This window comes from Neodiprion lecontei, chromosome 4, assembly GCF_021901455.1.
Source record: "Neodiprion lecontei isolate iyNeoLeco1 chromosome 4, iyNeoLeco1.1, whole genome shotgun sequence".
Classification (NCBI taxonomy): domain Eukaryota; kingdom Metazoa; phylum Arthropoda; class Insecta; order Hymenoptera; family Diprionidae; genus Neodiprion; species Neodiprion lecontei.
This window is the reverse complement of record NC_060263.1, coordinates 22,037,660-22,064,008: the sequence shown is the minus strand read 5'-3', so window position 1 is coordinate 22,064,008 and position 26,349 is coordinate 22,037,660. Positions and strand designations below refer to the sequence as shown.

At 37.8% G+C, this 26,349-nt stretch overlaps 2 protein-coding genes and 1 long non-coding RNA gene across 3 annotated transcripts in view; 2 read left to right on the top strand and 1 right to left on the bottom strand.

Moving 5' to 3' along the window:
• LOC124294239 overlaps nt 1-26,349 on the bottom strand; it is a 59,955-nt gene that overhangs the window by 5,851 nt on the left and 27,755 nt on the right. The gene's annotated exons all lie outside the window — the stretch shown is intronic.
• On the top strand, nt 1,434-21,447 carry LOC107226210 (putative lysozyme-like protein). The gene is made up of 8 exons (XM_015666942.2): nt 1,434-1,613; nt 11,820-12,013; nt 12,634-12,769; nt 15,114-15,236; nt 15,570-15,861; nt 16,567-16,853; nt 18,793-18,927; nt 20,253-21,447. The coding sequence occupies exons 3-8, from the start codon at nt 12,665-12,667 to the stop codon at nt 20,349-20,351; spliced, it is 1,041 nt and encodes a 346-aa protein (XP_015522428.1). The 5' UTR covers nt 1,434-1,613; nt 11,820-12,013; nt 12,634-12,664; the 3' UTR covers nt 20,352-21,447.
• LOC107216737 (probable H/ACA ribonucleoprotein complex subunit 1) overlaps nt 26,257-26,349 on the top strand; it is a 39,117-nt gene continuing 39,024 nt past the window's right edge. Inside the window, exon 1 of the mRNA XM_046739057.1 lies at nt 26,257-26,268. The gene's annotated coding sequence lies outside the window, so the exon portion shown is untranslated. The remainder of the gene's footprint in view (nt 26,269-26,349) is intronic.

Below are 26,349 nucleotides of genomic sequence, written 5' to 3'. Positions count from 1 at the left end.
ATTACTCAAATTTTGTCATTCAAATAATTCAAAAAGTACTCATCCGATCAAAGTCAAAATCTAATTAGTTCTAAGTTTGGAAAAGTCCCGTGGATTAGGAAAAAATCCTTGAAATCCGGTAATTCGTTCTCGAGATATCGGCGGACAAAAAAATTGGTCACACCTATCATACGCAAATGCATACATACGCAGACACAGCGTCCATTCGAAAATGATCGGAGGTGATTCTCTAGATCTCGAAGCGTCGAGATCTAGCGAATACTCAGCCTTTAATTTTTGGGGTGATTACAACAACTGCTTCTTGTCTTAGAAATCAGAGAAACGGGAAGTTGAAAATTAATAAGAAACAAAAATGTTCGTATACACTTTTGAATTTGTCTTTGATCTCGCTATTTTGTGTAAAACTTATTTCCGTATCTCTCTCAGTTTTCGAGGTACAGGTACGGGGCGATTAAGACCGCCAACCCATTACAAGAAAAATTGTAGCCAGTCCCAACGAATTAGAGTCATAAAAAAATCAATCCCGGCTGAAGGTCAAGGCCTTTTGGATGCTTCAGAAATGGCAAGTGAGATTGCATCGTCTGTAATCAGCTAATGTCATCAAAAAATCATCCGAAGCGAGGTAACAGTTATATTCAAACGCGCGGTACGTATATTTGTCCATTTCGCATGAAAAGAAAGTTCCGCTAACCTCGCGTTCTTCGACCACATAATTCGGTGCTCTTTTTTATCTGTCAATGTATTTTGCACACATACTTCCTTTATTAGCGCTTTGAAACCGAGCGTCAATAATCGAGAAGCCTGCAGTCGTGTCGATTCAAATCGTTATCACGATTACTCTCTCATTAGATACATCCTCACTAACTTCAACGTTTTCGACATTAAATTCCGACGATATTGACCGTTTTGTTTAGCTATTACCCAATCGATTTCTACCAATAAAGGCAAGGGCGCCGTCTACGCTCACATTACGCCACTGGTACCGGGCGTTTCTTTTCAACATCCGGTACACCATTCATTTCTCTGCTTTCTTTGTTTCAATTGCGCGTGGCAAAAGGCACGCGAGCAAGCCAGCTTACTTACAGAGTCAAGTCGCGAGGCACCAAGAGAAATTAGTCCTCACAGTGGGCGTGTTGGTTCCCAGCAGGCTTTTACGCCTAGCAGTCTAACAGTGAGTGTCATCTGCGGCACAGGTAAACGACTGAAAGAGACGCAAACGATATCGAGAAACAGTCGACGGACCAAGAAGTTATTGCTGCCGGATCGTCTACCAATCCTCGGCATTCTGGTGGCCGAGACGTAGGTCAGTGAAATGCTCGTCTGAAAAGGACCCGAGCCAAGGAGAGACGGTCCGGTGAGGTGGTGCAGTACCGTGCTGATTGCGAGTCGCCAAAGGTAAGCCGAGGTGTCCGCCGATCTCTGCGCGAGGTGTTTGAAAGTGATTTAATCGCCTCCGACATCGCTCTCGTGATTTAAACCAAAGTGTAGACGGTGTCAAGTAGAGTGGAGTGGAGTAGAGTGGAGTGGTGGCACGGTAGCCAGAAGCAAAGATCCTATCGGGAAACGTGTTTATGGTTGGAGGAGTGGGAGGGAAGCTCACCGACCCAAACTCGGTGAGCATGCGACCTTTTATTGCCCTTGTTATCCATCCAGAGCACAAATACCGTTACAATTGTTCCTGATTGACGTTTTTGGTTCCTGTCATTACCCCTTGATGATCGTATACTCCTGGCGGTGAGACGGCTTTAGGGCATGTAAGACTTGCAAATGAGCTGTTCAATTATGCAAAATGATGATCACTTTCTCTGTCTATAATATACTAGGAGACGAAATTGAGTCGATAGTTCGAACAGGTTTCGGAGGATGGAATTAGGTCGCGCCGATCCTTTCTCCGGGTGAAAACTTATTCGGGCGAGACAGTGACGATTGTCAATCGGCTGCTCCATCTCACGCGTGATAGAATAAATTGGATCCTGACTGTTACGGCAGAAGCATATTACAGGTATATCTTCGTACATGGCATGTGCGTGGAATAGTTGATAAAAAGTATGGAATGTCGCATGCATACGCGTTTGCACGTTTCTTATTTGTACCTTGGATATTTCAATATGTATACGGCAATGTTCCACTTTGCGATTTGTTATTTGTCTGCAAAAAATACCTCTGCTTGGATCCGAAGCATAAGTGCTCTGAGCGTTAATGCATTATACATATAATATTGACTTATATATGTGAGGATCGGAACTTGAATGCTGAATCGATAGTTGCTTAGGTACTTGATTGCTACGGATTATGAGAATCATTATCTGCACAAAGTACCAAAATATCGGTTTGTTGGTCTCAGAATTATTTTTTGCAAACTTTGAACATTACTCGGTAAACGGTGTTTACGATATTTCTTTACGGACCCTGTTAGAATCGACTTACACACTCTTTGGTGGTGCTACGTATTCATATTCAGTTATTATACCTACATGGCCTGATATCAGTTTTCCGTTTACACTTAAACAGAATAGTGAGATATATTTTCCTTCTAAAATAGCGCCTGCTATAGAAATCGATGGATACTCGATAATGCTTGTTTACTCTATCGGTAAAGCGCCGTTGCAAAGCATATAAATTATTAATTAGTAAGAGCAAATTCTATATCATTGCTTCGTTGAAGAATAATTCGAAAACCTGTAATGACGGGTAATTCACTCAAGTATATAAGCATAATAATCAACATAAATGCCATCCTCACACTTCACGATTTAAAACGCGTCAATGTTTCTTGATTTCAGTGAATTTTCGGTGGTAGCTAGAATTTACTCATCATAAATGGAACGAATTAATCAATTTCGGAGTGATTCGAAAGATTTCGCGCAATTATATCTTGGATAGACTGACTATAGAATCCTCTAAACGAAGCACTGACAAGACCTGGCACGTTAAAATTTAAAACCTTCAGTCTTGAATCCAAGAAACTTAATTTTTTAAATCATTGAATCAAGACGATTCGGAAAGTACGAGGATGATCGAGGCATGCTTTTGTAAATCATTTGATAATACATTTTCTAACTCTACGATGAAGAGAAAACTTTACTCACGATCAGAGCAACAAAATACTTCAGTACATTTGCTTTTCTTCCATAACTCTACGAGCTGACGATTATTTCATTTCAACAGTGCGCACTTTACAAGAAATGAAGCTGGTGTGGTGGTGAATGGTTTCGAAATGTCAAAAATGTACCGTGTATTGATAATTAGACTCGAATACCGATTGAACAAATGAAATACTTGGTTAATCCGGTTTCTGTGTTAAAATACTGCAAATTCCCCATTTCACCGCTGTGACACTCAACATTAATCAGCTACCCGATACTATGACCGATTGCTTTAGGTTATAAATCAATTTCCGTAGTATTTCACACTCGAATGATGAGTTGAAGGAACTCGTAAAAAAATTGCCTAACCAGTCTTTACTGTATATTTCCATACGCCCATTTACTACGAAAATATAGTCGCCCATTACGACATCTATTGCATACATAATAATTAGGAAAGCAAATGTCTTTTCATCGAGTTGGATGTACCCGAATAGTTGAAGAAATTCCGCAACCCAATGATTTAACGTACAATATTCTTTATAATAGTCTAAGCTTACTACATACGTTTAGTTTACCAATTGCAGAATTACTAAATTTTTATTATTAAGCAATTTGGACATACTCTTGACATGGTTCCTCGTTTAATGGCAGATAATTAGCTGAAGCTTAAGTTCTACACAGCAATGTTTTTGTGGCATAAATAACTAAAAATTTGCCTAAAAAATTGAAGTTCAACCCTCCTAAAAACATTTCCAACGCGCATATCTCACACGAAACAGGATATATGTTCTGAGACAAAAATTGTATGGTTGCACAAGGCATGTATCAAAATCGGTCATTCCGCCGAAAACGATGTGAAAGTTACAAAATTTCTGTAGGAATTACCAATGATTCATTTTTATTCATTTTCGCTCATGATATAGGTGACATAATTTCTTGAAACCAGTATAAATTAGTGAACACAACACTTGAAGAGTGTAGTTTTCTCGAGGGCAATCAAATTTATATTTTTTCTGGAGTTGCATGTGATTGGCTAATTGTACAGTTGACAAAATTAAAATTTGATTTTCAAAATTTCGGTCAGACAGTGAAATATTGGAAGAACGGTGCGGTGGAAGTCTTTTGACACGCAATCATCCGTTCGGTAATCGAAACGGTGTAACAACGGATCCTGACTCTGCTTTGGATTTCAGCATCCAAGACACTTGTATAAAGCAGGTACCTAGTTTGTATTCCAACCTAATGTGGTGCTTACTCAGAAACACCCTTCGAATTATTATTCGACCGTACGAAACGAGCTCAACTCGCTAACTCAAGTTAACCCGATCATGCACAGGCTGTGAAATATTTCATAGAACACGTCGAAACTTGTTTGCGAAATATTCAATTTTATTTCAACAAGCGTACCGCGCTTTGAGCCAAAATTAAATTGATGCGTGGCTCAATATCAGCGATAAAATTAGAAGGCAGTTTCTCGAGTTAAAGACTGTATCGAGGGACGGTTAGATTTTGTGGACTCTTGGACGTTGTCCTCGAAGGTCAACGTAGACTTTCAATAATAGGTTTACTTTCAAAACATCGTTTGCCGCAAAATTTTTTTGCTTAGGGCAGTAGTGTTGCAATACAGTATCTGGTTTCCGATCTCAAACGTGTAATTTCATCAGACGGAAACTCCATCGCAGGTGTTTTACTGCAGGATGAATATTTGGGCATGGCTAATCTGGCCCAGTTTTCAGTTTACTGCTCTAGGGATTTACTAACGTAGGTTTTAAACAGCGGTACAATATAATTACTATGAACTGGATCAACGCTTGGTATAGAATTATTTCGGTCACGAGTCTTTGATGAAACTTGCGCTGGTTAAGTTTCGAGGCTAACTGAGTGCATCCGCTGTTGTATCTACGATCTTGTTTATAGTCTATTCTCACGGAGACTTTCTTCGCCTTTCTCTCTTAGAACAAGCATCATTGAACATTCTCATCGTTATGTGCGGGATGCTCTTTTTCTGATGTCACGTATCATCGTACGGATTTCCTCTAGTTTGAAAAGCTCTCGTCTGTGTTGGCGCGCGTCTCAGAGAAGCTGGAGTGAAAATATTTCGGAATTCTTTGCTTTCGACATTATTTTACCCATTGCATCACGCGTGGAAATCTAAGAAAGTGCTAAACTGTAGAATTATGTAAATCCTACAGCGGTCTGTTCTCATTTCGTGAATATTCATTAGCTCCACATTTTTTGTTTTAATTGAACTCGCATGTTTGGGCCAGCATTAGTCCGAATTTACTTTTACCGTCGAACATACAATTACAGTGGCTAGTGGAGTTGGGCCAATATTGAGCGTGTTTATTAGAAGGTGTGAATCAGAGGATTGTGGGAATTTGAAGATCCGACGAACCGAATAGGTTCTATTTCAAGCTTTTGTCTCGTAGAAATAATGGAATCGTTTCAAACTTTGGTAAATGATGGAGGTTAAATATGCGCTTATGTGCTCATAAAAGTTACAAAATGAGCTGTAACGATGGAAGAAATTTTGCTGAAAACACGATGGCGTTAAGAATACGTTTCTCGACATTGCATAAAATTTGATTTAGAGTGTTGGGAATTGTGTCCATATAAGAAAGATTTCTCATTATAATTGGATCTCACGATGGCCGGATTCTAATCAATCGGTGAATTATTTATTATGGCCTTCACCATTGTGACGTTCCTATACTCGGAGAGAAAACTTTTTGCTTTTTAAAAAAAATTAATTTTTAAGCACTTTTATAGAAAACTTTGTCGTGGGAGCACCAAATTTTGTTGTAAATGCAAAAATTATCGAAATAATTGTTTCAAAATCACAAGAAAATTGAATCGAATTAAATATACTTCCGAAATCTTTATTTCAATTGAGTCAATTTAATGAAATGATACGTTTTTCATGGTACTATCAAAATATTGAATGTCCTATAGTAGCTTCAACTAAATCGCTTCATACAGTTCACTAAATCTATTTGGTCGATGAAGATTAGTCAATTTACGAAATCATGAGAGCTACTAATTGATTACCGCTAGCAAATAACACGTTACACCTTAAGACTACAACATTTTTTGTCTAAGTGGCAAATTGCTTTCTGTATCGCGTTAAAAATCCTTTCGCCAAGAGGAGTAATGCGGGCAGTTATTAGGAGAGGCTCCAGGCATCTTTCTAGTATAATCAGCAGAACTAAATCATTCGTGGTCTAATGTCATTAAATCAGCCTTTCAATTCACAATGGCATATTTCTTTGTTGTTGTTTGATGTGGCACTTCATTTATGTGATATAAATTACAAACAAACGATAACTTTTCAGCTACAACAATGAAACAAAAATTTTTCAATCCTTAAAAAATAATTTCAATGTGTAAATCTGATTTTGCAATCGCAACAGAATCTATGGGATTATGGTGCCAAACCTTTTATTAGGTATTGCTAAGCCCTTTCGTTTTCCGCGCACTATAAAATCAACTAGTGTTCTTATTTGTGTGAAAATATTGTTAGGTCGGATGTATTTTAACCTTGAAATTCGGTTTCCGGGACTGAATTTTGGTCATTAAGACCAATTTTTTTCCGAGTGTAACCTAATTAGTAGTGTGAGAAAAAAAAGTGTAAAATGTGATTTGTTCACTTTGTAGAAACTCCGACATCCCCTTAACTTTAAAAAATTCAGATGACTATTCACACGCCAATAATAATGCAGTCTTCATTTTGTTTTCTCATTAATCACCTCATTGTGTTAAAATTGCATACAATCATAAAAATTACGGCACGTAATTTGAACACGATAATTTCTCTGCTCGTGAATTTCGCAAGGATTTCGGATCTTAACACACTCAAATACAGGTTGGATTTGTCGGTGAGGAATGAGGAGCTTCAATTCTCATTTAGTAACATTTTATTCCCGTATAACCGTTGAAAGATTATAACGATTAGATCGAAATTTCATTTCAGCTGTGAATTTCTATACAGTCTCTTCACTTGAACATTTTCCTCGTGACGATGGGAAAATCGACCGGTGGGTAATTCTCTAATTACTCACATCTCTTAAATCAATTCAAGTTTTCAGCTGAACTAGATAAATACTTAATTGTGTATCTTGCTTCTGCCACTCAACATGATAATCCAGACCGAAAATGTAGTAAGAGCGGCTTGAAATCTCCATTGCATGTACTGACCATAACTACGTAATCCATACGATTATTGAAACCTCATCTCTTTTTGGAACCTATGCGGCGATCGTCTCTCTTTGACAGTTTCCAAAAATATATCCTCTATTCCGATTGTGTTTTTTTCCTAGCGGATAGCTCGAGTTTCGCTAATACGATTGCCTCGTAAAATGCAAACCGTCTCAAATCGAAAAACGTGTAGCAGGGAAAGCAGGATGAGTCTTAAGGAGACGAGTGGATATAAATCGTTATAACAAGCACGTTTCTCCGGTCATCATTTATTTCCATCTATAAATTTGATCCGGAGAAACGACCGCCGCTATGAAACATCACGTGTGCGTATGTTAAAGAAGGAAAAGAAAGAAACAACCTCCAGACGGCGGATATGAATTATTAATTTCTCGAAAAACAATATATCGTTGTGAGATTCGAGAATTTTTATTGTGCGCACATCTTGGTAACAGCAACCCATGCGAAATGAGACGGATTTTGAATCACGAAGGGGTTTTATAATTGTGTAACGTGGTCCTAGAAGAAAGTGAAGCCAATCCTGTTCACTATTCATTCGTTACGGTAGTTTACTGAATCTAGCTTCCACACCTGCAAAGCCGCACATTCTTGCATAACGTGAGATGTGTTTCAAGTTTCTAGAGATCATCGCATTTCAAGAGAGTTATGAGAAGTATATTATATACGTTTATTCACGTGGCTTCGCGTTCCGAAAAGAGCATCGCGAAAGCTTCTCGTTAAGGATGAATCCATCGTACAGTCAGATGAGAAATCTCGATAGAAAAACGAGTAATAACAATGTGTTGATAATTGTAGACAATTTCGCGCCAGCTGCAAAAAAATATTTTAAACCGAAAATTCGAAGGCAGTGATTTAATATTTAATGTCGTTATTAAATGACTTTTTTTTACAACGCTGGCGACTCTCGATAGATAATCACCAACCACTCTATGTTAGAAAATTGTTTCTAACTATAACTGATAAATCTATTTTCGACACAGTTAAAAATCGCAATGTCAAAAAAATTCGTTGGGCATTCACTCACAAAATAAGCATCAATATCTGACTATTTAAAATTTGCCAAAGATTACGATTTGAATTTGAAAAAAATTAAAATAATGGTGTGTTTTTTCCGAAGCCAACGAGTGAATTATTTTCTTTACATTCAGATATTTCAATTTTGTTTTCATATCGTTATAAAGGAGAAATTCTTCTATCAGAGTCGATTCGATTCTCTTCAAATTCAAGTTTTGAACCGTGGATTTGACTTTGCTTGTGTTTCATCAGTTTTTTGACTGGATTGTACAACTTGAGTACGCGAAACTTCCCCACGAGGCGCCACCTCGCACAACCACATCCGGCACGCTGACTACATGCGGTTTATATTTATTTCTCAATCGGTCCAACCGATGCACGTACTTCCCACAACGAATCAACTTTCGAAAAAAATTCACACCGTGAGCATTCAATTCGTCCGAAAATTTGTAACTCCTGAAAACCCACGAGTTTTCACGTTTTGTTTCGATGAAGTCTCATCGTTCCAAAATTAATCCAATACGAGTATGATTGTCATTAGAAATCGATCAAGTATTTCTTCATTTTGTAACCACATCTACGTTTATTAAAATACCAGCTGGTATATGAAACATCAGATTTGATTCGAGTGACTAATTTGTAATTTTTATTTTTTACAAAATCAAATTTTCTATCGACCAGAAATAATTTCAAGTACATTCAAATGTCTAAAAATAAAATGCACATTAGCTGTATTTACAGAAAATATTTACACGTTCACGCGACGGTACAACAATCGGTAATTGACTAAAATTATAAATATGAAGAAATGCTATGCGACTGATTGTATAAGTAACAGACGTGTAAAAACATATTTATTTTATTGTTATACTACATACTGATGATTATCAAGCTTCGCTATGTTATCGGTGAGGATATCGATTGGCTCTTACCAAAATCCACACTAACGGAACTGGGATGTTTTTACTTTACGGCGAGTGATGACGTAGCGAATGCGTTGGCTGCACGAACGTTGATTGATTCAAAAACACGTTGCTTAACTCGGATTGTAGAAGGAAAAAAAAAAAATGACCATGAGAAATAAAAGCTAAGTACTTTCACTAAAAGGTATACGCATGTTATTACAAATATTAAATTCATTCTAGATTCGCTTCAACGATCGTTTCGCTGACTAATTCTTCACTAAACGAATGAATCGAGCTTGCAAGCAGCGTGGACCGGCGATTGTGCACAAAAATATATGGATTCGCATTTAATGCCGTAGTATTATTATAAGTGTCATTGTTCGAGACGTGCGAAAATGCTCAATCACCGAAGAAACGAACTGACTTTTCATTATTCCACATCAGGGACAATGCGCGATTACGAGTTTGGCGTCATGACGGTGACCGAATCTCATATGAAGCAATTTGTATTCGCAAGCACGTCTTCGAACCGACGCACTGCTACAAGTCCCGTTTATTCGTATGAATAAAGATGAAAACACGTCGGTTTTCTTCGTTTTTTTTTTCTCTCTTTTTTAGTCATTATTATTACTGTTGTTACGATTCGTTGAATATACGAGTATCATGGCCGGTATCCTATAAATCTTAAAAACATAACTAGAATAGAGGCACGTTCACCGGTTTGAATTCATAAGGTTTTCTAGCTTTGCTAGCAACCATGTGCAGAATCACTGTAAGCTGCAAGTTACGTAAAACTGAATCCTGTCTACCGATTTGGAGAGATTTACCGTTGCGTAAGAGAGAGGTGATAATTAGAGCCAGTGATATGAATCTACGGATCTGCGACTGTTATTTATTTGCAATTAAAATAACTCTCGATTTATAAAACGTGATACGCACAACGCGTTTCGAAGGATTCCAACATTTTTCATTCCTCTCAAGCGTAAAGTTGTAGCCTGCGTTACAAGGGAATGATGAAATTAAAAATCCATTCGTCTCCCTTTTGCGCTATGTTTTTACTTCGATCCAGGCCATTTTTTACCTTTTACACAAACCATCCCTATCGCCCAATAAATAATATCTGTACGTTCCTCGGCAAAGCCATTCCGCGACCAAATAAACTAACCACACTAGATGTAAGGATTGTTTGGATCAACAACGGCTTTTTTGCGGGTGATGAAAAAGTATTTCACTGCAAATACTAAGCATTTGTCACAGCAAAGAAAACGTTTTTTCAGTTAACGAAAATTTGGTTGTCCAAGTGATAATATATTGTGTTACAAGTGCGGAAATTGGGCGATTTTTAACGAATGGAAACTTCGCAGTGAATGCTTGATTGGCAAACGAGTACTCTTGGTATTGAAAAAAATCTAGTCAGATTGTTTGCTCTAAAGTGATCGATAACGGAGTTTTAGTCGATTGAAATTCATGAGTTTTACATCATTTCTTCAACGTTATTTTTCATTCGGTGAATAAAATTTACCCTCCTTGACTCCAATCACGTTATTTTCGGTATAACTGTATTTAGAAAAATTTTTAATTCGACCGTACACCCGATATAAAATCTTTATAACATACCGATCGCCAAAGTATGGTGCTCTTAACAATTGTTCGAGACTAATTTGTCAGTGACGTCGACGCAAACTCTGTGAAATATCGACACAGTTTCTATGCATATTGCATGCAGGCATTAAAATTGCTCGATATATCTTTTGCTTCGTTAGATTTTGCTGGCGTATTCGCACGTATTTTTTGTTTCTTTCCTACCCGCACACTCCAATCAAATAGCAAGAGTAAACCTAATGTTGAACTCTTCGAATTTGCAAACTTGGTATAATTTATGCGGACCGGTTAAACGCACTACGTTTACAAGATTGCTAAACATTTAATTATGAAACCGCATAGTGAGTAATTGTAACGGAGTGATGTAGAATGGTTCGATGTCCGAAATATGAGTTTGGGCAATAGTTCTGGCATGCAGTGATATATCGATACACACAACCGGAATCATCAATAAGCGGCACTCGTTCGGATCGAAATGAGATCAATTACACCGGCGAAAAATAGATCTTCGCACGATATTCAAACGAATACCGCGTAGGTTACGTCGGACATTAAGAACGTGCTTCTGGAACGAATTAAAAAGACCTAAAAAAAAAAAAGAAAAAAAAAAAATAGAAATCGGTGAGAATAATTTGAAGAATTTACTGCTACGTGACAGCGTAAATCGTATTTTTAATTTTTATCGCAATCTTTCCGGCATGCTTCTCGTGTCTGCGCCCACTCGGCTCGTGTCAGATCCTGTCGAATTGTCCGGCTAAGATAACGCCGAGCAGCGAGTGACGTTCGTGCCAGGTATTGTGAAATGTTTTTGGCGGACAAATTTTTACGGGATTAGGTTGTACTTTAGAGTTGGGCAAGAAAAACGAGGGATTTGGGAACTCGGGCTAATCACCGCGGCGCATTATTCAATTCCTCCGGGCATACGTGCCGCCTAAAACAACGACATTAGCGCTTGTCTGCGTTGGGCAGCCTCTAGTGCGAATATTGCTTATAGTGGCATAGGATATAAGAGGTGCTGCAGTCGAAAGCACCCCACCTACGAAGCGACCGACTCTAGCAAGACCCATACGTACATTCGCTGACCGCAAGACATCGAAGTCGCCTCTCTGGAGTCTCTCAAACGAGGCTTATACGCCGCCTGGAACACATCTCGAAAACACGCAGGCATCCCCTCGGCCGACCGACACGGTAAGTCACTACTAACCCGCCTATGGCAGCAGGGCTAATTTACCTCAAGGTTAACACTCCGACAGCCATCTCAACACTATCTGCCCGAATAACTTCGCGTAAAGAATAATCCTAGAGTGGCAGCGTTTGAATTTGTGAAAGAAAATAAATATTTGCAGTGAGTTTCCGAGTGTATTCTTCTTTCGCTTTCTTTTTGAAATTCGTTTGATAACGCTACGTACTTTGAAAATTTCGCTGCGTTCTTGTTTATACAGAAATTGTTTTCTTTTTAGCTTTTTTCTCTTTTACCTTTCTGTCGAGAACGTGAATGGATTCTTCAATTCCGACAGGATCTCACGTGATTTCTGTTTTCATATATCCGCAGTCCAGTATCCGGATCCTCTCTTGACCCACCTTTGAATAATTTCACGATTTCTCTTCGGCTGTGTGCAATAAATGTAAAATTAATTTGACGAGTTCAGTGCCACGTTTTTAACCAGTCGGAAAGCTTTGGGAATCCTTTCACTGCTCGGATGTAGTTGCGGTTATTGCTAAATGAATTTCATAGTTGAAGTAGGCGTGAGCGCATTTGCCCTGTTATTGCCCTAAACCGTTGAATAATCGCAGTCTTTGTCTTTCAGGTAAACCTTAATTTATTATCAATCCAATAAAATGAAACTAGCGTGTACGTTGTGTGGGCTGTTCGTGGCAGTGGCCGTTGTCAACGCCGGTCCCGTCAAGAGACAAGCTGTGGATGATCTGAATCCCCTCAACGAAGTGAGTATTCCTAACGTTCCATAACATATCCAATCACCGAGCTTTCAAATATCGTAGTCGATGTTGGAAACACCGTACAACCCGTCAGATTGCAATTCAGTCACAGTCTGACAACGAGTCGAAGTTTCAAGTTCAGGCACTCTGAACCGAGCGTACCAACAACGTAATATAATAAAATCCCCAAGTCTCAGTTCTTGATGATTAAATGTCGCCGTGATTGCGTTGAGTTTTTTTTCGTCTTATATTCAACCGGCGATTAGCCAAAAGACTTTTCGCAACGATTATCAAAAGAGCCTAGCCTGATCAATTTTGCTTCCACCGTCGTAAGTTTCTGTGAATCCTTTCACTCCAGCTAATAGTACAAATTTAAATAAAAAGATTTTACACGCAACCGATTTCCGAACAATTTTACAGTTGAGTACAGAAATTATAGCGACAATAAATGGAAGTGAGGAACGTATTATCGAGGAGGTTTTTCACGGTAATTATTTGCCCGTAGAGATTTGCTAACTTTGGAGGAAACCTTAAGCCGACGCGACCGTTGACGGTAACCGAGTAAGTTCGATAGTGAAAGTAGTCGAAGGAACGGTCCAGCCGATAAGCACAGAGAAACAGTCGGACAAGCAGACGTGCATGTGTGTGTCGGCACACATGGATCACGCGAATGTCGACGTATGAATTAAAATTTTACACATATCACCGGCAAGCACGCGTCACCCTCGTCAAGTCCGAGTCAAATTATTTCCCATGCTTGACACTCGTGTGTGCGAAAGGAATCGTACATATTCGTGTGTGTTAATTCTTACGCAATGATTCGGCAGCGGTTGCTCTACGATTTCTCATTTATCGTTAGACGGCGGCATTTCTCCATTGAATGTTTCAAAATTAAAGACGTAATAATATTATTTATTCTCATTGACGGGTTAGTTCACGTAACTTTATAACACTGAAAATTTTATCTTCGACGCTCGATTTACCGGTAGAAAAATTAATTCGATGATGTAACAAGCGACGAACTGTTTTCTTTTTCTGTAACATTGCGGTTTTTCGCTAATTGTACTTCGTTTTCCGACTTTTTTGCACTTTAGTACACAGGGTAAGTTATAATAATGACGATTAATATAACGTCAGTCGTGAAACAATTTTTGTATCGCAACGCTAGTCTCAACATTTTTAATGAAGTTAAACTTCGCTACCGATCTGTTAAGATTTTTGTTGGAAACGAAAGCGTTTAGTTACGAATTCTCATAGAACATAAAATTGCATATTTTTGCATGCGTAATGTCTTCCTGACGCATACCGATGACTTTTATCTCCTTAAATACGGACTTCGATATTCCAAGCTTCCCACTGAAATTAATAAATTTCTAGGAATTGATCACCGAAAACTTTCTTGACTAGTCGAATTTACAAGTTTGAGGACATGCAGTTACGCCACTCGCGTCCAGTTGCTATTCGAGCGAATGAAAGTTACACAAGAGAGCCGGACCTACTGGCCGAAATGTTGTCCGCTGAATTCTTATAGCTCTTAAGAAGAATTTCATGAATTATTTGCCTCGCGTTGCGTATTAATTCATTTGGCTCTAGCAGTTGGGTTCTTTAGATTTTGCAAGAGGCAAGGACACTCGCATAATTGTAACGTAAGCTTATCTCTTTAAACTCACATAAGAATATCGCGGTGCTAAGGCCAAAAGGGCTTGTATACTTATTTATACGCCCTTCTGCCTTTGGAGAGTTAACCAAACGGGCGTTTAATTTTTTTTTATCTCATTAACAATCTTTCCGTTGACTTATTTTCAAGCTAACTATTGAAAAAAAAAATATATACGCCCCTTTGACTTGAGATTTTTTTTCAATATTTAGTTTGAAAATAAGACTACGGAAGGATTGACCATGAAAAAAATAATTTTATACTCTGTTGGCATTAACTCTGTGATATGCGTCACTCAACTTGAAATTACAGTTGTAAACATTATAAGGTGAATTGAAAACATTCGGACAAGCTTAAGGCAAGCTTGTGAATGCTTAAAGCTCTACAGTTTATCTTGAATTTGAATCTCATTCGCACGCATTATTTGTGATATTCTAACCAAACCGTGAACCCTTTTTGACTAGTTTGTTTGTTTTTAATTATTTCAATTTTGTCACGATTATTATTAGCGGCTTTAAACGCTTTCGTTGATAGATCCGTTTTGTTCAAGCAACGTGAACGTAATCTTTTGTTAACATCACTTAAAACTTGTAGCTCAAAAAACCATATGCTAGACGAAACAATTCCTCAAATAACCGTTAGAGTGTATACCTCGTTCTTCTTCATCTTGACATGAGCATTGTGTCACGGCAGGTATATGTGGTCGAGGCTGACGGAGATGCTGCCACTGACAATGAGAGGGGAGACAGGGATAAGAGGAAAATTGGCATCATCAAACTGGGTGCCACAAATGGGATCATCAACTTCGTCTTCGGGGTAAAAAATATTCCAAATTATTATTGTCACTAACCTTTCAGAGAGCGCCGATTTATATCTTGGTTTTATAACCAACGAAATATTTCCGGGTGACTTCCATTTACATCTGCATAACCGCTCTACGCAGTTAATCTATGTTCTGCAGGGGTGAAGGCCACTTTCTAAGCAGGACTAATCGAGTGACTATAAACCGACGTTCGGCGACTCGCAGCATCGGTATAATCACTCGCTTCTGATAACATTTGTCACGATGTGTGCATGAAGTATTGACGTAGTTCGGACCTATAATATACTTCAATAATAAATTTTTGAGATGTGCTTTTTTCTTTCTAGAAACTAGACTCCTTCTTAGACGCGAAGACGAACGCACTTGCCGCGTTAGAGGAAGGAAACAAAGCCAAGAACGCGGCATTTGGCATTGACAATACTCAATCAGCTACCAGCCAATTCATCAGTAATCTGATATCTCAGAAAATCCAAGCCGGCACTGCGAGCATCGGCCCTCTAATATCCGGTGCCACTTCCTTCATTTCAACCGCCAGCAGCGGAATCGGAAATGCGGTTGCATCAAAAATCGCCCCCCTTAGCTCCTTGTCAGGTGGACTCTCAGGAGGTAGCAGCGATGGTCGGTATACTTGACTGTACATTTTTAATCCACGACATTACGTCCAATCCTTTAACCCTCCGTGTGAACACTGGGAATATCAGGGCCCAGTCGTTTTCTGAATATCAATTTTTACGAATAATACTTTGAAACTCTTTTGAGTCTGCCAAGTTTTGGATCGTGCAGTTAACACTTTGAGAAGAAGGACTCAATTTTTCCGAATCCTTGAGAGCCTGGAACACTTGAAGAAAGCGTGCAGACAAAAGATGTAAAAAATAATTGTTCGCACGGAGGGTTGATGTCGCGGTTTATAATTGCAAAACGGACGGCACTTAATCTTGATATTTACAAAGGTAGTGAAATAATTATTGTATGTGGAAATCGTACCCCGAGCTTGATGCAAGATCGTGAAAAAAAATGATTCAAGTAGATAAGTTTCAAAACTGAATTCGCCGGAACAGGCTTACAGTTTTTACGTCACGATTATCTTCATCGAAATTTTAGTCGACTGGTGATTCAGTCTACTCTCTCACCCAAAAGTGAGAGTCCAAAGTTCAAGCCTAAAGTTACAAACATGCCTAAGAGCAATCTTTGCCATGGAATCGACAACAGCCATCAAGCATAACGCTGATTGCGTGTCTCCGACTGTTTCATAACACCTCCGAACCTCGCGGTTCTTACTTGGGAATTGTCCGTTGACTGTGAACCGTTTGACTAAAAATTTAGGCTCGGCTGGAGGTGGACTCCTTGGTGGCCTCAGTGGTGGCCTAGGAGGAATCTTGTCCTCAAAAATCCAGACGATTTCCAGTCTCAGCAGCGGAAGCGGCGGTCTGGGAGGTCTTCTAGGCGGCCTTAGCGGCGGAAGTGGAGATACTGGAGGATCCGTCGGTGGCTCGACTGATTTTGGCACTGGATCCAGTAGCGGTGAGGCAGGCGCAGGAGCAGGACTCAGCCTAGGCGGTTCAACCGGTGGCGGCGTGAACCTCGGCGCCTTCGCCAACCTTAACGGCGGGGTAGGAGGACCATACTGAGTTATTCGAACGATTTGAAACTGCAGTCGGCTTTAACCCCGCTTCGTGGTTAACCTCTAGTTATCATTCGTCGACGGCGCAGGCGTATTTCGTGGAATCAAACTAATGGAATAACAAAACGCTTGTATCGGCGTGTAAGATCCACGTCTAATTGTTCGTCCCGGAGATGCGATTATAATTTATACTTCTTATTGTTATAGCTGTATCTACTTGTTGAGTACATACTTTTACATATTTTTCTACTTTGATTTCGGTTGTAATTTTTTTTTTTTTTTTTTTTCAACTCTTTGTTCTTCGTTTTATACTTCGTTACGCAATTAGGATTTTCAGAATACAATTTTCTAATGTATATCCTACTCGTGTTCTTTAATTGAACGGGTACATCATGACGCGGCTGTTGGTTGATATACGGTGGAAATAATCATTTTTGGGTGCACACGATGACGCTTAACCAAAGTGGAGCAGCCGTGAAATACCTTTACTTTGATCACATAGAGTTTCATTTGACCGAATACCTGATAGCCTCACGTTTGATAATCAACCGTGTCATTCATCTTCGGAAAGCGGGTTCATAATATTGATAATGCGAATATTTTACTCAAATTAATTATCACACTGCCCTATAAGGTGAGAAATTTTTTATTTTTTTATTTTTTTTTTTACCCAATTAACTTTGTAATTCCTTAACTTTTCGAGTTCAAGGTTAGTTACTTGTTTCGCTCGAAACATACCGCAGCTGACGATTATAACTAATGTTGTGGTGGTTGAAATGTAACCGTGGGTACAATAGGTTACACATACACAGCGTGCACGGCAGGCTTGCTTGACATCCAAGGGAATGCGGTTTTTCAAAATTTTGTAAAAATAAATGCAATCACTTAGGAAAGTGGTTGTACTTGTTCAATTTTTTATTCTATTGTTTGAAATTGGTTTTTTTTTTAGCTCGGCAGATAAAGCAGCCCTTCACTATAAATCGCCCACCACTCCCAATCTGGCCATTTCTGTCTAGTTTATAATCAAATACTACCGAACCTTAAGAGACTTGTAAATATTAAGTCCTGATACGCAAGGCTCCAAGGTCGCTTTGCGTATCCTGTAAATGATGTAAATAGCGTTGTTAGACGCTCAAGAATAATAAAATCACATTCGATATTTTTGTCTACATATGAATTTCATTTCTCATCACCCTGGCCTACTTGATACGGATAATGTGCTCTCTTTCCCCAATCCTACAAATCCATTTTTTGATCCTTCGGTACTGTACTGAAATCATAGTTTATTGTCGCACTGAACTTTTCATTTTTTTTTTTTTTCTCACCAAATAGAAACTTCTACTATTCAATGTTACCAGATACCGTAACTAAATGAACTTAAAAAAAAAAATTACTTTCGTGATATACTCATCTTGTTATGTTGTGAAAATTTGTCGGAAAAAGTAGCTTCAAATTTTTACATACATTCGTTTGACGTCATTAAAGAATCGAGTCAGTTCCTTATCGTGGCGTAAGATCACTCCTGACGAAATGCGACAAATTCCTGTTTGTCACACTTTCTGCACACCCAGTTTGATGCTACAAGCATATTTCAAAACAAGTGGCTAAACTGGCTTCGCAGCGCAGAAGCAAATTTCTGCATTAGGCAAATGATAGCGGGTTGTTAATCGAGTCGGACAACTTGGACGGTTAACGAGTTCCAATCCACCACATTAATGTGCATTTCGAGTCACGCTTGGCTATCAAACGTAAAACCTGATAGCTGAAGGTTGCATTCCTAATAGTTGCACTGCCTGCGAACCAGTTTTCCATCGACGAAGGCCAGACGGATGAAATTCATATTTAGAAACGTTTCTTCTCTCATTTCTGTCGCTTTGACCAAATCCAATCCATCTAATCGCATTTATTCATTTTCTATCTGGAACCAGACCATCGCAACGACGACCGAGGATATTCCTGAATTTGACAGGGTTCACGTCTCTCTGGATGTTCCACCGCCTGTGTTCGGCAACGGATTCACTCTCATCACCAACGTCAGCAAGGTGTTGAGCAGCGTAATAACGGTGAATAGCTCAATTAATGTACCGATTACATATTTTCTTGTGGTTTTAATCGAGAACGCAGTTTGCCAATATGTCAGCGTCCCTTCACTTATCATTGCGAAACCCGGCATCGAATAGCCTGTATACAAGCACCTAGATTACACACCTATTGCATCCACGTATGGCGCAGAGGTCGGATGCTGCGCTCAGAAATTCTACATACCGCAGGCTATTATCGATACGTTTGAATTTTTCACCCGACAATCCAGCTCAAATTTACAATTCATCTGCTATTCGGAAATCTTATCCTACGCGATGTGAGGTCCGTGATCTTTAAGATATTCGACGGTCAATTACACTGAAAATAATTACCAGGGCTTTGTTTGGCGTATGCGCACTTTCGAATAACTCAATTTTACGCCGTGTATCACTGCCCGTAAGTCACCTAACTCCAATTTTACGCGCTGTCAGCCGCACCTTCACTGCTTTTCAAAACAAACTTGCCTTGACTGGTGTTGGAAAAAAAAGCGTGTGTTCCGTGCGCGGACAGCCGTTATCTATGATTACATCGCTCGCCGCAGCTGGTGCGGTAAATTTCACACTCGTCGAAAATCGCTCACTTTCTGCACTAGTAATACAATATGCTATTTACTGAAACGCGAAATTTTCAGGGGTAAAAATTATTCCAATGGTGAAACTGATGTTTTTTCGAGAAGTTTGGGCTTTTCGACACCTGTAAATCTGAAATGTCATGGAACAAAGTCCAAGTTTCTATGCATAGAATGAAGAATAATTTTTATCTCGACGATCGGTAGAGTCAAGGGTTTGATCTTCTACAGATCTCTTATTACACGGAATAAAGTTTGAGAGTTGCAGACTAATCGAAAATTTGGTCCAAGATTGGTAGGTGAAGAATTGTCGATTGCGCGATATGTTCATATTTGGTTCGTTCCATCATCATCCTTAATAAAATGAGCGTTGAATTCAATAGTATATCGGCTTGGTTTGCGTGTTCAGTTACTCAGAGCATGTGAGTCACTGAATTATGGAAAGCGTTCAATTCGTTACTAACTCAAGGACGTGAAAAGGATATATATTGCACCACTATCCTGATCAAATTAATTACGGTTCGCGGAATATTCCAAGGGGTCTTGCAATCCGCTTTCCATATAAGTGTCTTCGTCGCGCATTGCTAGTAATTTTTACATAAAATCATCCAAGTTCATACATAACACATCTGATTGTGAGATTCAATAAATCATGTCAATGTAAATTGCGATTTTTTTGGATCTACTTTTTTCCATGCCTATAATCAATAATCAGACATTCGTGACTTATTTTCACAGAATTCAGCCCGCAGAACACAGAACGTTTTGGAAGTATTCAAGCCCTTCTTCCGCGGAGCTTTTGCAATCAAAGGCCTACCTTCCGACAATCCGAAATAGAAGAAAATAATCGAGATGACGAACCCAAAGGATCTGAAGAGTTAACTCAACTGATCGAAGACTTCGAAGAGCAACAATCAACGCTACTAGAAAATGCTCAGAAGCGGTTCAAAATGTACTATATTTCTCACAATCCTATTTACTATTTATTTTTTCAAGTGTCAGGCGATCGTAACATTATTTTGAAAAATTAGTCAAATCGGCACACGGCACCAAATTATACAATTTTTCAGCAATGTGAAATAATCATATTTACATGCTATCACGGCTAGTTTTTCGCACAAGGGACAGGACCGTTGCTAATCTTAGCCTTCGAATAGTCGGTAATACATAGATAAATCAGTAAATGAATATCGTCCCTGTACCTTTTAATTTTTCAACTCCAGTGGTATTCTTACACGACGCGATGATCTGGAAATGCACAATTGATCATAAAATAACAATCTTCTGCTACAAGACCGAGAATCATCGATTTTAAAATCATTGCTACGGTGCCATTACAAATATATTTAATTTATAATTCAAAGAAAGCAAAATTCCCCGGTGCTATTTTTATATTTATCAATTGGTGCCTGAGCTATTCCCAAAGTAATTGAATATAAGTAAAAAAAAAAAAAATGATTATAAAATGCTTACGTTTTCTACGTACTTTGCCTATTTATAAATTACACAACCAGGATCTCTATCGTTTAGTATGAAATGCGTGCAAATACACTAATTGCGCCGCGTGAACAGTGATTAGGTGTAATGATAAAATCGGAAGACGTAACGTGATCTATTTACCAACCTTACGTTATGCCACGTTACGGGTTATACAATTAATTCCTGCTTATACCTGTCTCGGGAAAGCAGTAAACGATTAATAAACTCTTAGCCATTCATCTACCTGCATAAATCGATGTGTGTTACAGACATATTGCAAGTACGTGGTAAATATAGAGTCTAGTTTTTTTTTAGATTGTTTTGATACGTAGAAACATTATATTGCGCTATAGTGTATAAGTTAGCTCCTTTGTATTATAGGCAGCATATGCAGCTGCTGTATATTTTTGTACATGTGTGTCTATATGTATATATAATATATATAATAAAACTGGTTGTAGAGTTGACTTTAATTTTTCTCAACATTGTTCCGGGTCATGCAAAGTGTCCGGGGAAAGCGAGGCAATCATTACGTGAATGTATCATAGCTGAGGATGCTTCCGCAATGCAAGCGAAATCAATTTCTAGCGAGTACTAGGCCGTAGTTACGGGTAAGTGGTTGATTTTTTCGGATAAATTTTCATATCTGGAATTAAAAATATCTGTCCAAGAGTTGATCCTTTCGTTTCGAATTTGAAGGAATTTTTAATAATTGAAAAATCTACATCGCTGATCCTATATTGAAAATAATTGAATGCTAATTCCACCATATTCTTTTGTAAGTAAATATTCTTAGGATTTTTGAATTACTTCCGTCAGCCCAAGTATCAGCATCCTTGTGCGATTTCCGTCTCATGATCGGAGAGTAGTAGATAAACGTTAGTTTGCGTACTCGCCACGTGACAAATTTTTATTTGAAGTATTGCAGATTTTAAGAAAGTATAATATATTTTCAGGTTACAACACTTGTCTTTCTTCTTTGGAAGAGACTGATTTTTTGCCGATCGATCGCATTGTAGTTACATAAACCGTAACTCGTAAAACCAAAGATCCAAAAAGAAAGTATAAAAATTCGAACATGACTAATATGGAAAGATTGCTAAATATTTCAATTACAAGAGGCTCGACTGAATCTATGTAGTCGTAGTTATAGCTGTAAATTATATTTGTAGTTCTCTGATGACAGAATTTTTTCTTTCTTTTAAATCATAAATAATTGCGGCAATTTCCTGTCGAGATAAAATTGCCACAATAGCTAGAATTTATTATTTTTCGCAACATTATATCATACCAAATCTCAATATTAATCGATTTGGCACTTGGTACTTAAACTGTAAAAAATCTTGGCCCCTTACTGCTTTGAAATCTTATTGGCATCTGATAAATAGATTAGAATTTTTCTGCTTTGAACTTGAAAGCACAAGAACGACACAAGAAGTTATACATCGCATACATGTACAGGCATGATTTTCAATAACCGAGTATGGGATGCTTTGGGATTCTGTAATTTTTCTCTTTTCTGCGAGGTACGCAGTCATAGTATGATTGAAAATTATTCATTACCTAATAAAGTACTGTTTAAATAAAGTATGAGCGAAATATTGGAGAGCAAAATGATGCCTATTTCGAAAGGATCGGTCTTTTGAAAATAGTCACTTGAGAAGTTCGATGAGAGATAGCTTTTACAGGATGTTACTTCATAAGCGCCGCGGTATGTCAGGTTGCCTATCAGCCTGGCTCGCACCGCATCTCGATTTCATGCAGAGCAACATGATCATCGTGTGTAGAGTGATTTTTACCTCGCGAATATTCTGCTGTATTGTGATTGAAATTAAGTGAGAAATGAGGAAATCGATTTTCACTTACAACCGTGTTTGCAAATTTCCTCCCCCTTGTAAAAATTCTGATGTTGGATTTTCATGAGATTTTTTTCTTTCATTATTTTAAAGCGAAACAGTGATTTGCGTGATAATATTCGTTCAACAACAGTAAGACTACGTTTCATAGTAGTGACACTTCGACACTATATACGCCTCGGATTGAAATTCCTCAGGCTAATACCACTACATAAGTTTTGAAAATTGGAAGACTCAAAAATTGAATAGCTAGAATTTGTCAATGGGGTATGTTCTGAGATCCTACGCAAGAATTGACATGGGATTTGACGAACTTCCAGATGGCTACCTCAATATATCATAAGAATGTATTTCGTAAAGTGGTTTCCGTATTTCATGTTGTAAGTTTGCCCGACAGTCTTAAATGATTTTTGAGCATGTAAGGTAATTACGTGAGAGAATCAGTCTATCAGTAGAATGTCTCGAGTAAAATTTCATATGGTTCAAAATTCCAACCGAAACCTCTTTCTGAGTGAATCTTTAATTCTAATAGCATGCCACACACGCGGCGATGTCGATCTCTTGGAAATAATAGCGATTTTTTCATGGGATTTGTTGTATCAGATCTACAAATGAGTTTCGATGAATTCGAAAACAGATTGCAAATTATCGTCATCGTTATATGCGCTGTAATATAGACAGAATATAAAATGACCCAACATAGAATCGGTTACCGAGGAAGCTTACATTTGTTTTTGCGTAATACGACGACATTTTTATTCTTTCTTGAGCTGCCTAGTGTAGTTTTCAATTAGTAATTCTTGACGATTATAACTGCGCACGATCGTGTCTTGTTCTGATAACAAGAGAATTTCTGAATCAACCACTTTCGAAAATGTCACCATATTTTTACCTTCTTGAAGAATTGATGTACATTTCTCATCATTGTTCATAAATTAATCTATCTCATAAATGACATCGTAAAAAAGTGATTGCAACTCAATTGGACGATCTTCTATTTTTACCAGATTCTCAACAATCGCCCATAATGTTAGTTTTCTTGATCCAGGCTTCGAAAACTAATTTCTGCTTATTTAACTTCAAATATGTATGTCTGATACAGTTTCTTAAAAAAACAAAAAAAATTTGTGCGCAACGCAAACTTGGCAAAATAAAAGTTTGAAAAATTGTTATAGAAAATATTCTAGTTACGTTTAACTAACAATAAGAGACTCCGGGTGATATTGGAATTGATTTCGAAACAATAAGTCTCAAATGCACTGAACTTAAAAAAATGTTTGTATAACGCGGGCATGTTTTTTATGCTAAATATTCGATGAATACTTTTTTATTTACAGAAATTCAGCTCACGAAAATCGCGCACGTGAGTGTAATGCATGATGCATTGCGGAGAGAAACAGGCACAATTGGCTCGTAAATAGAAATTTTCAAGTTCCAATGATGGAACCTGTATTAGACTTATGTGTTTCGTAATTTATCCTTTCATTAATATTATGCTAATCGGAAGCACAAAAGAAGATAATAATTAGCTAGCTTGAGTAACTAATTATAAGAGTTCAGATATGCTGAAAACCCTTAGTAATTGTACAGGTGTAAATGGTCGTTAAAAAAAGTGGTGAAAAAATTCGAAAGTCCTTCGCCCCAGTATTTTTCAAGTTTTTGCTGCTCATTTACGCACTATTAATCACATGAATATCTTTTAGTTTCTTTACCGTTTAGTAGCAGAGCGCAGAGAGTGTATATTGTATTAATTAAAATTTGACTTCACAACAACGGAAATGTGGTAACGGATTTATTTATATCTTTTATCTTGATCTTACGTTCAGTCCGGATACTTAATATGCACTATAGGAATTTCGAAGTCAGCCAAGAAGAAAACAACGATAATTCAAGAACAGCGTGAGTGCGATTTTCGAAAATACTGGGAACCAAAAATAGAAGTAATAAATTACAAACTGTCATGTGTTTTGAAATTGGATATTCTTAACCGCCCTTGAGCTTGCTTGTAGTATGTTTCTTGGTGTCATAGGTCGGTAAAAAATTGATAATCAACCCTTTGCAGACGATATTTAATGCGAGCATTTTTCAGAAGTTATAGTTAACATATTCACTGTTGTGTAACCTTGAGATTGTATCAAAAAGTTAATAAAATAAGACTTCTCATTCAAGAAACAAAGTAATTTACATCCTCGATAAGAGTGTGTTGATTGAAAACACAGTTAAAATAAGGTTTCATATCAGTACACAAAATTAAATTTCGCAAGCAGTTTTTTAACTTCCACTTTACATTTCGATCTTACCGATCATTTATGGATTAATTAATTAAAAATTACAGAGATAAATTCTACACTTCGTTTACATTCCCTCCACGATTGTGAAGATACATCTGAATAAATTGAAACTTTTTGTCCGTACACCGTTCACTCAAAATCAAACGAGTAAATCGACTTTTCATCTGTATGGAATCTGATAGAAGATGTAACGAAATATTGCGTTTTTAATCGAAAATAATGAGTTACAAAAATAAAAGTTGAAAAAGAAACTATTGTCATTAAAGCATAGATATTCAAATGGTCGCACGGTAAACTTTAAACGGTTTTTTTGCATCGTGCCGGATTATTCAACACAAATTGAAGCAAATCAGGTAGTTTTATGGATTTTTGCAGAGTGATTCTTTTTTTTCAAAAGCGAATGCATTGATACTCTTTTTCTGTCGTATAATGCTTATTACCGGAAAATTATACACACGCAGACAAAAAATATCTAATGTGAAATGTATGTAATACGAATAAGATTTGTAGAATTCTCAACATCAACGGACGTAACTTGAAATTCGAAAATTGAAAAAAAATTTGATTTGTACAAGTTCTAGTCGATCTATCACATATTTTCAGGCTGAATCAAAGTGGGATGATAATTCAAAGATTATTGTAAATTCGTAGAACCTATTATTTTGTCAGTTAAAAATCAATAAATGAATTTCTCACATCATTTTATTGCCAGTATTTTGAGACTGCCTAACAAAAAAAAAAAATACTAGAACGTTGTTTAACGATAAAATCACCTTGTAAAGACAACAAAAATGTGATAGCAAATTTTCTTAAAATTTATTATCTTCACTACTTACACAATCATTGTGAAATAATTCACCGTAAGTATTCTCAGCTCGTCCGATAAATTCCACGTAACGTAAAAAAGTAACCGACTTCGCAGAGAATGCTTTAAACATACAAACAAAGCTAAGGTTTTCCCGTTAGAAAATTCTTTGGGTGTAAATCTTTCTCTTGTAGACGTTGGTGATTCGACTGTCGTTACATTCGGCGTCATGGACAAATCTCTTTCGGCAAGATCCGTTTGTTGCACAGCCGCAGCTTAGCCTGGCTCCGGATACGAAGCAGAGGAATGACGGTGACTCGAGTGTCGTAAAAATCCAACCGACCTTGATGGCTGGTCGGAGACTTTGGAGCTGGGACTTGGACTCACATCACTTCAGTTCTGGG

Coding starts and splice junctions, on each gene's coding strand:
- LOC107226210 (XM_015666942.2), top strand. CDS start 12,665: ATGAAACTAGCGTGTACGTTGTGTGGGCTGTTCGTGGCAGTGGCCGTT. Junction 12,770..15,113: donor ATCTGAATCCCCTCAACGAA/GTGAGTATTCCT, acceptor GTGTCACGGCAG/GTATATGTGGTCGAGGCTGA. Junction 16,854..18,792: donor TCGCCAACCTTAACGGCGGG/GTAGGAGGACCA, acceptor ATCTGGAACCAG/ACCATCGCAACGACGACCGA.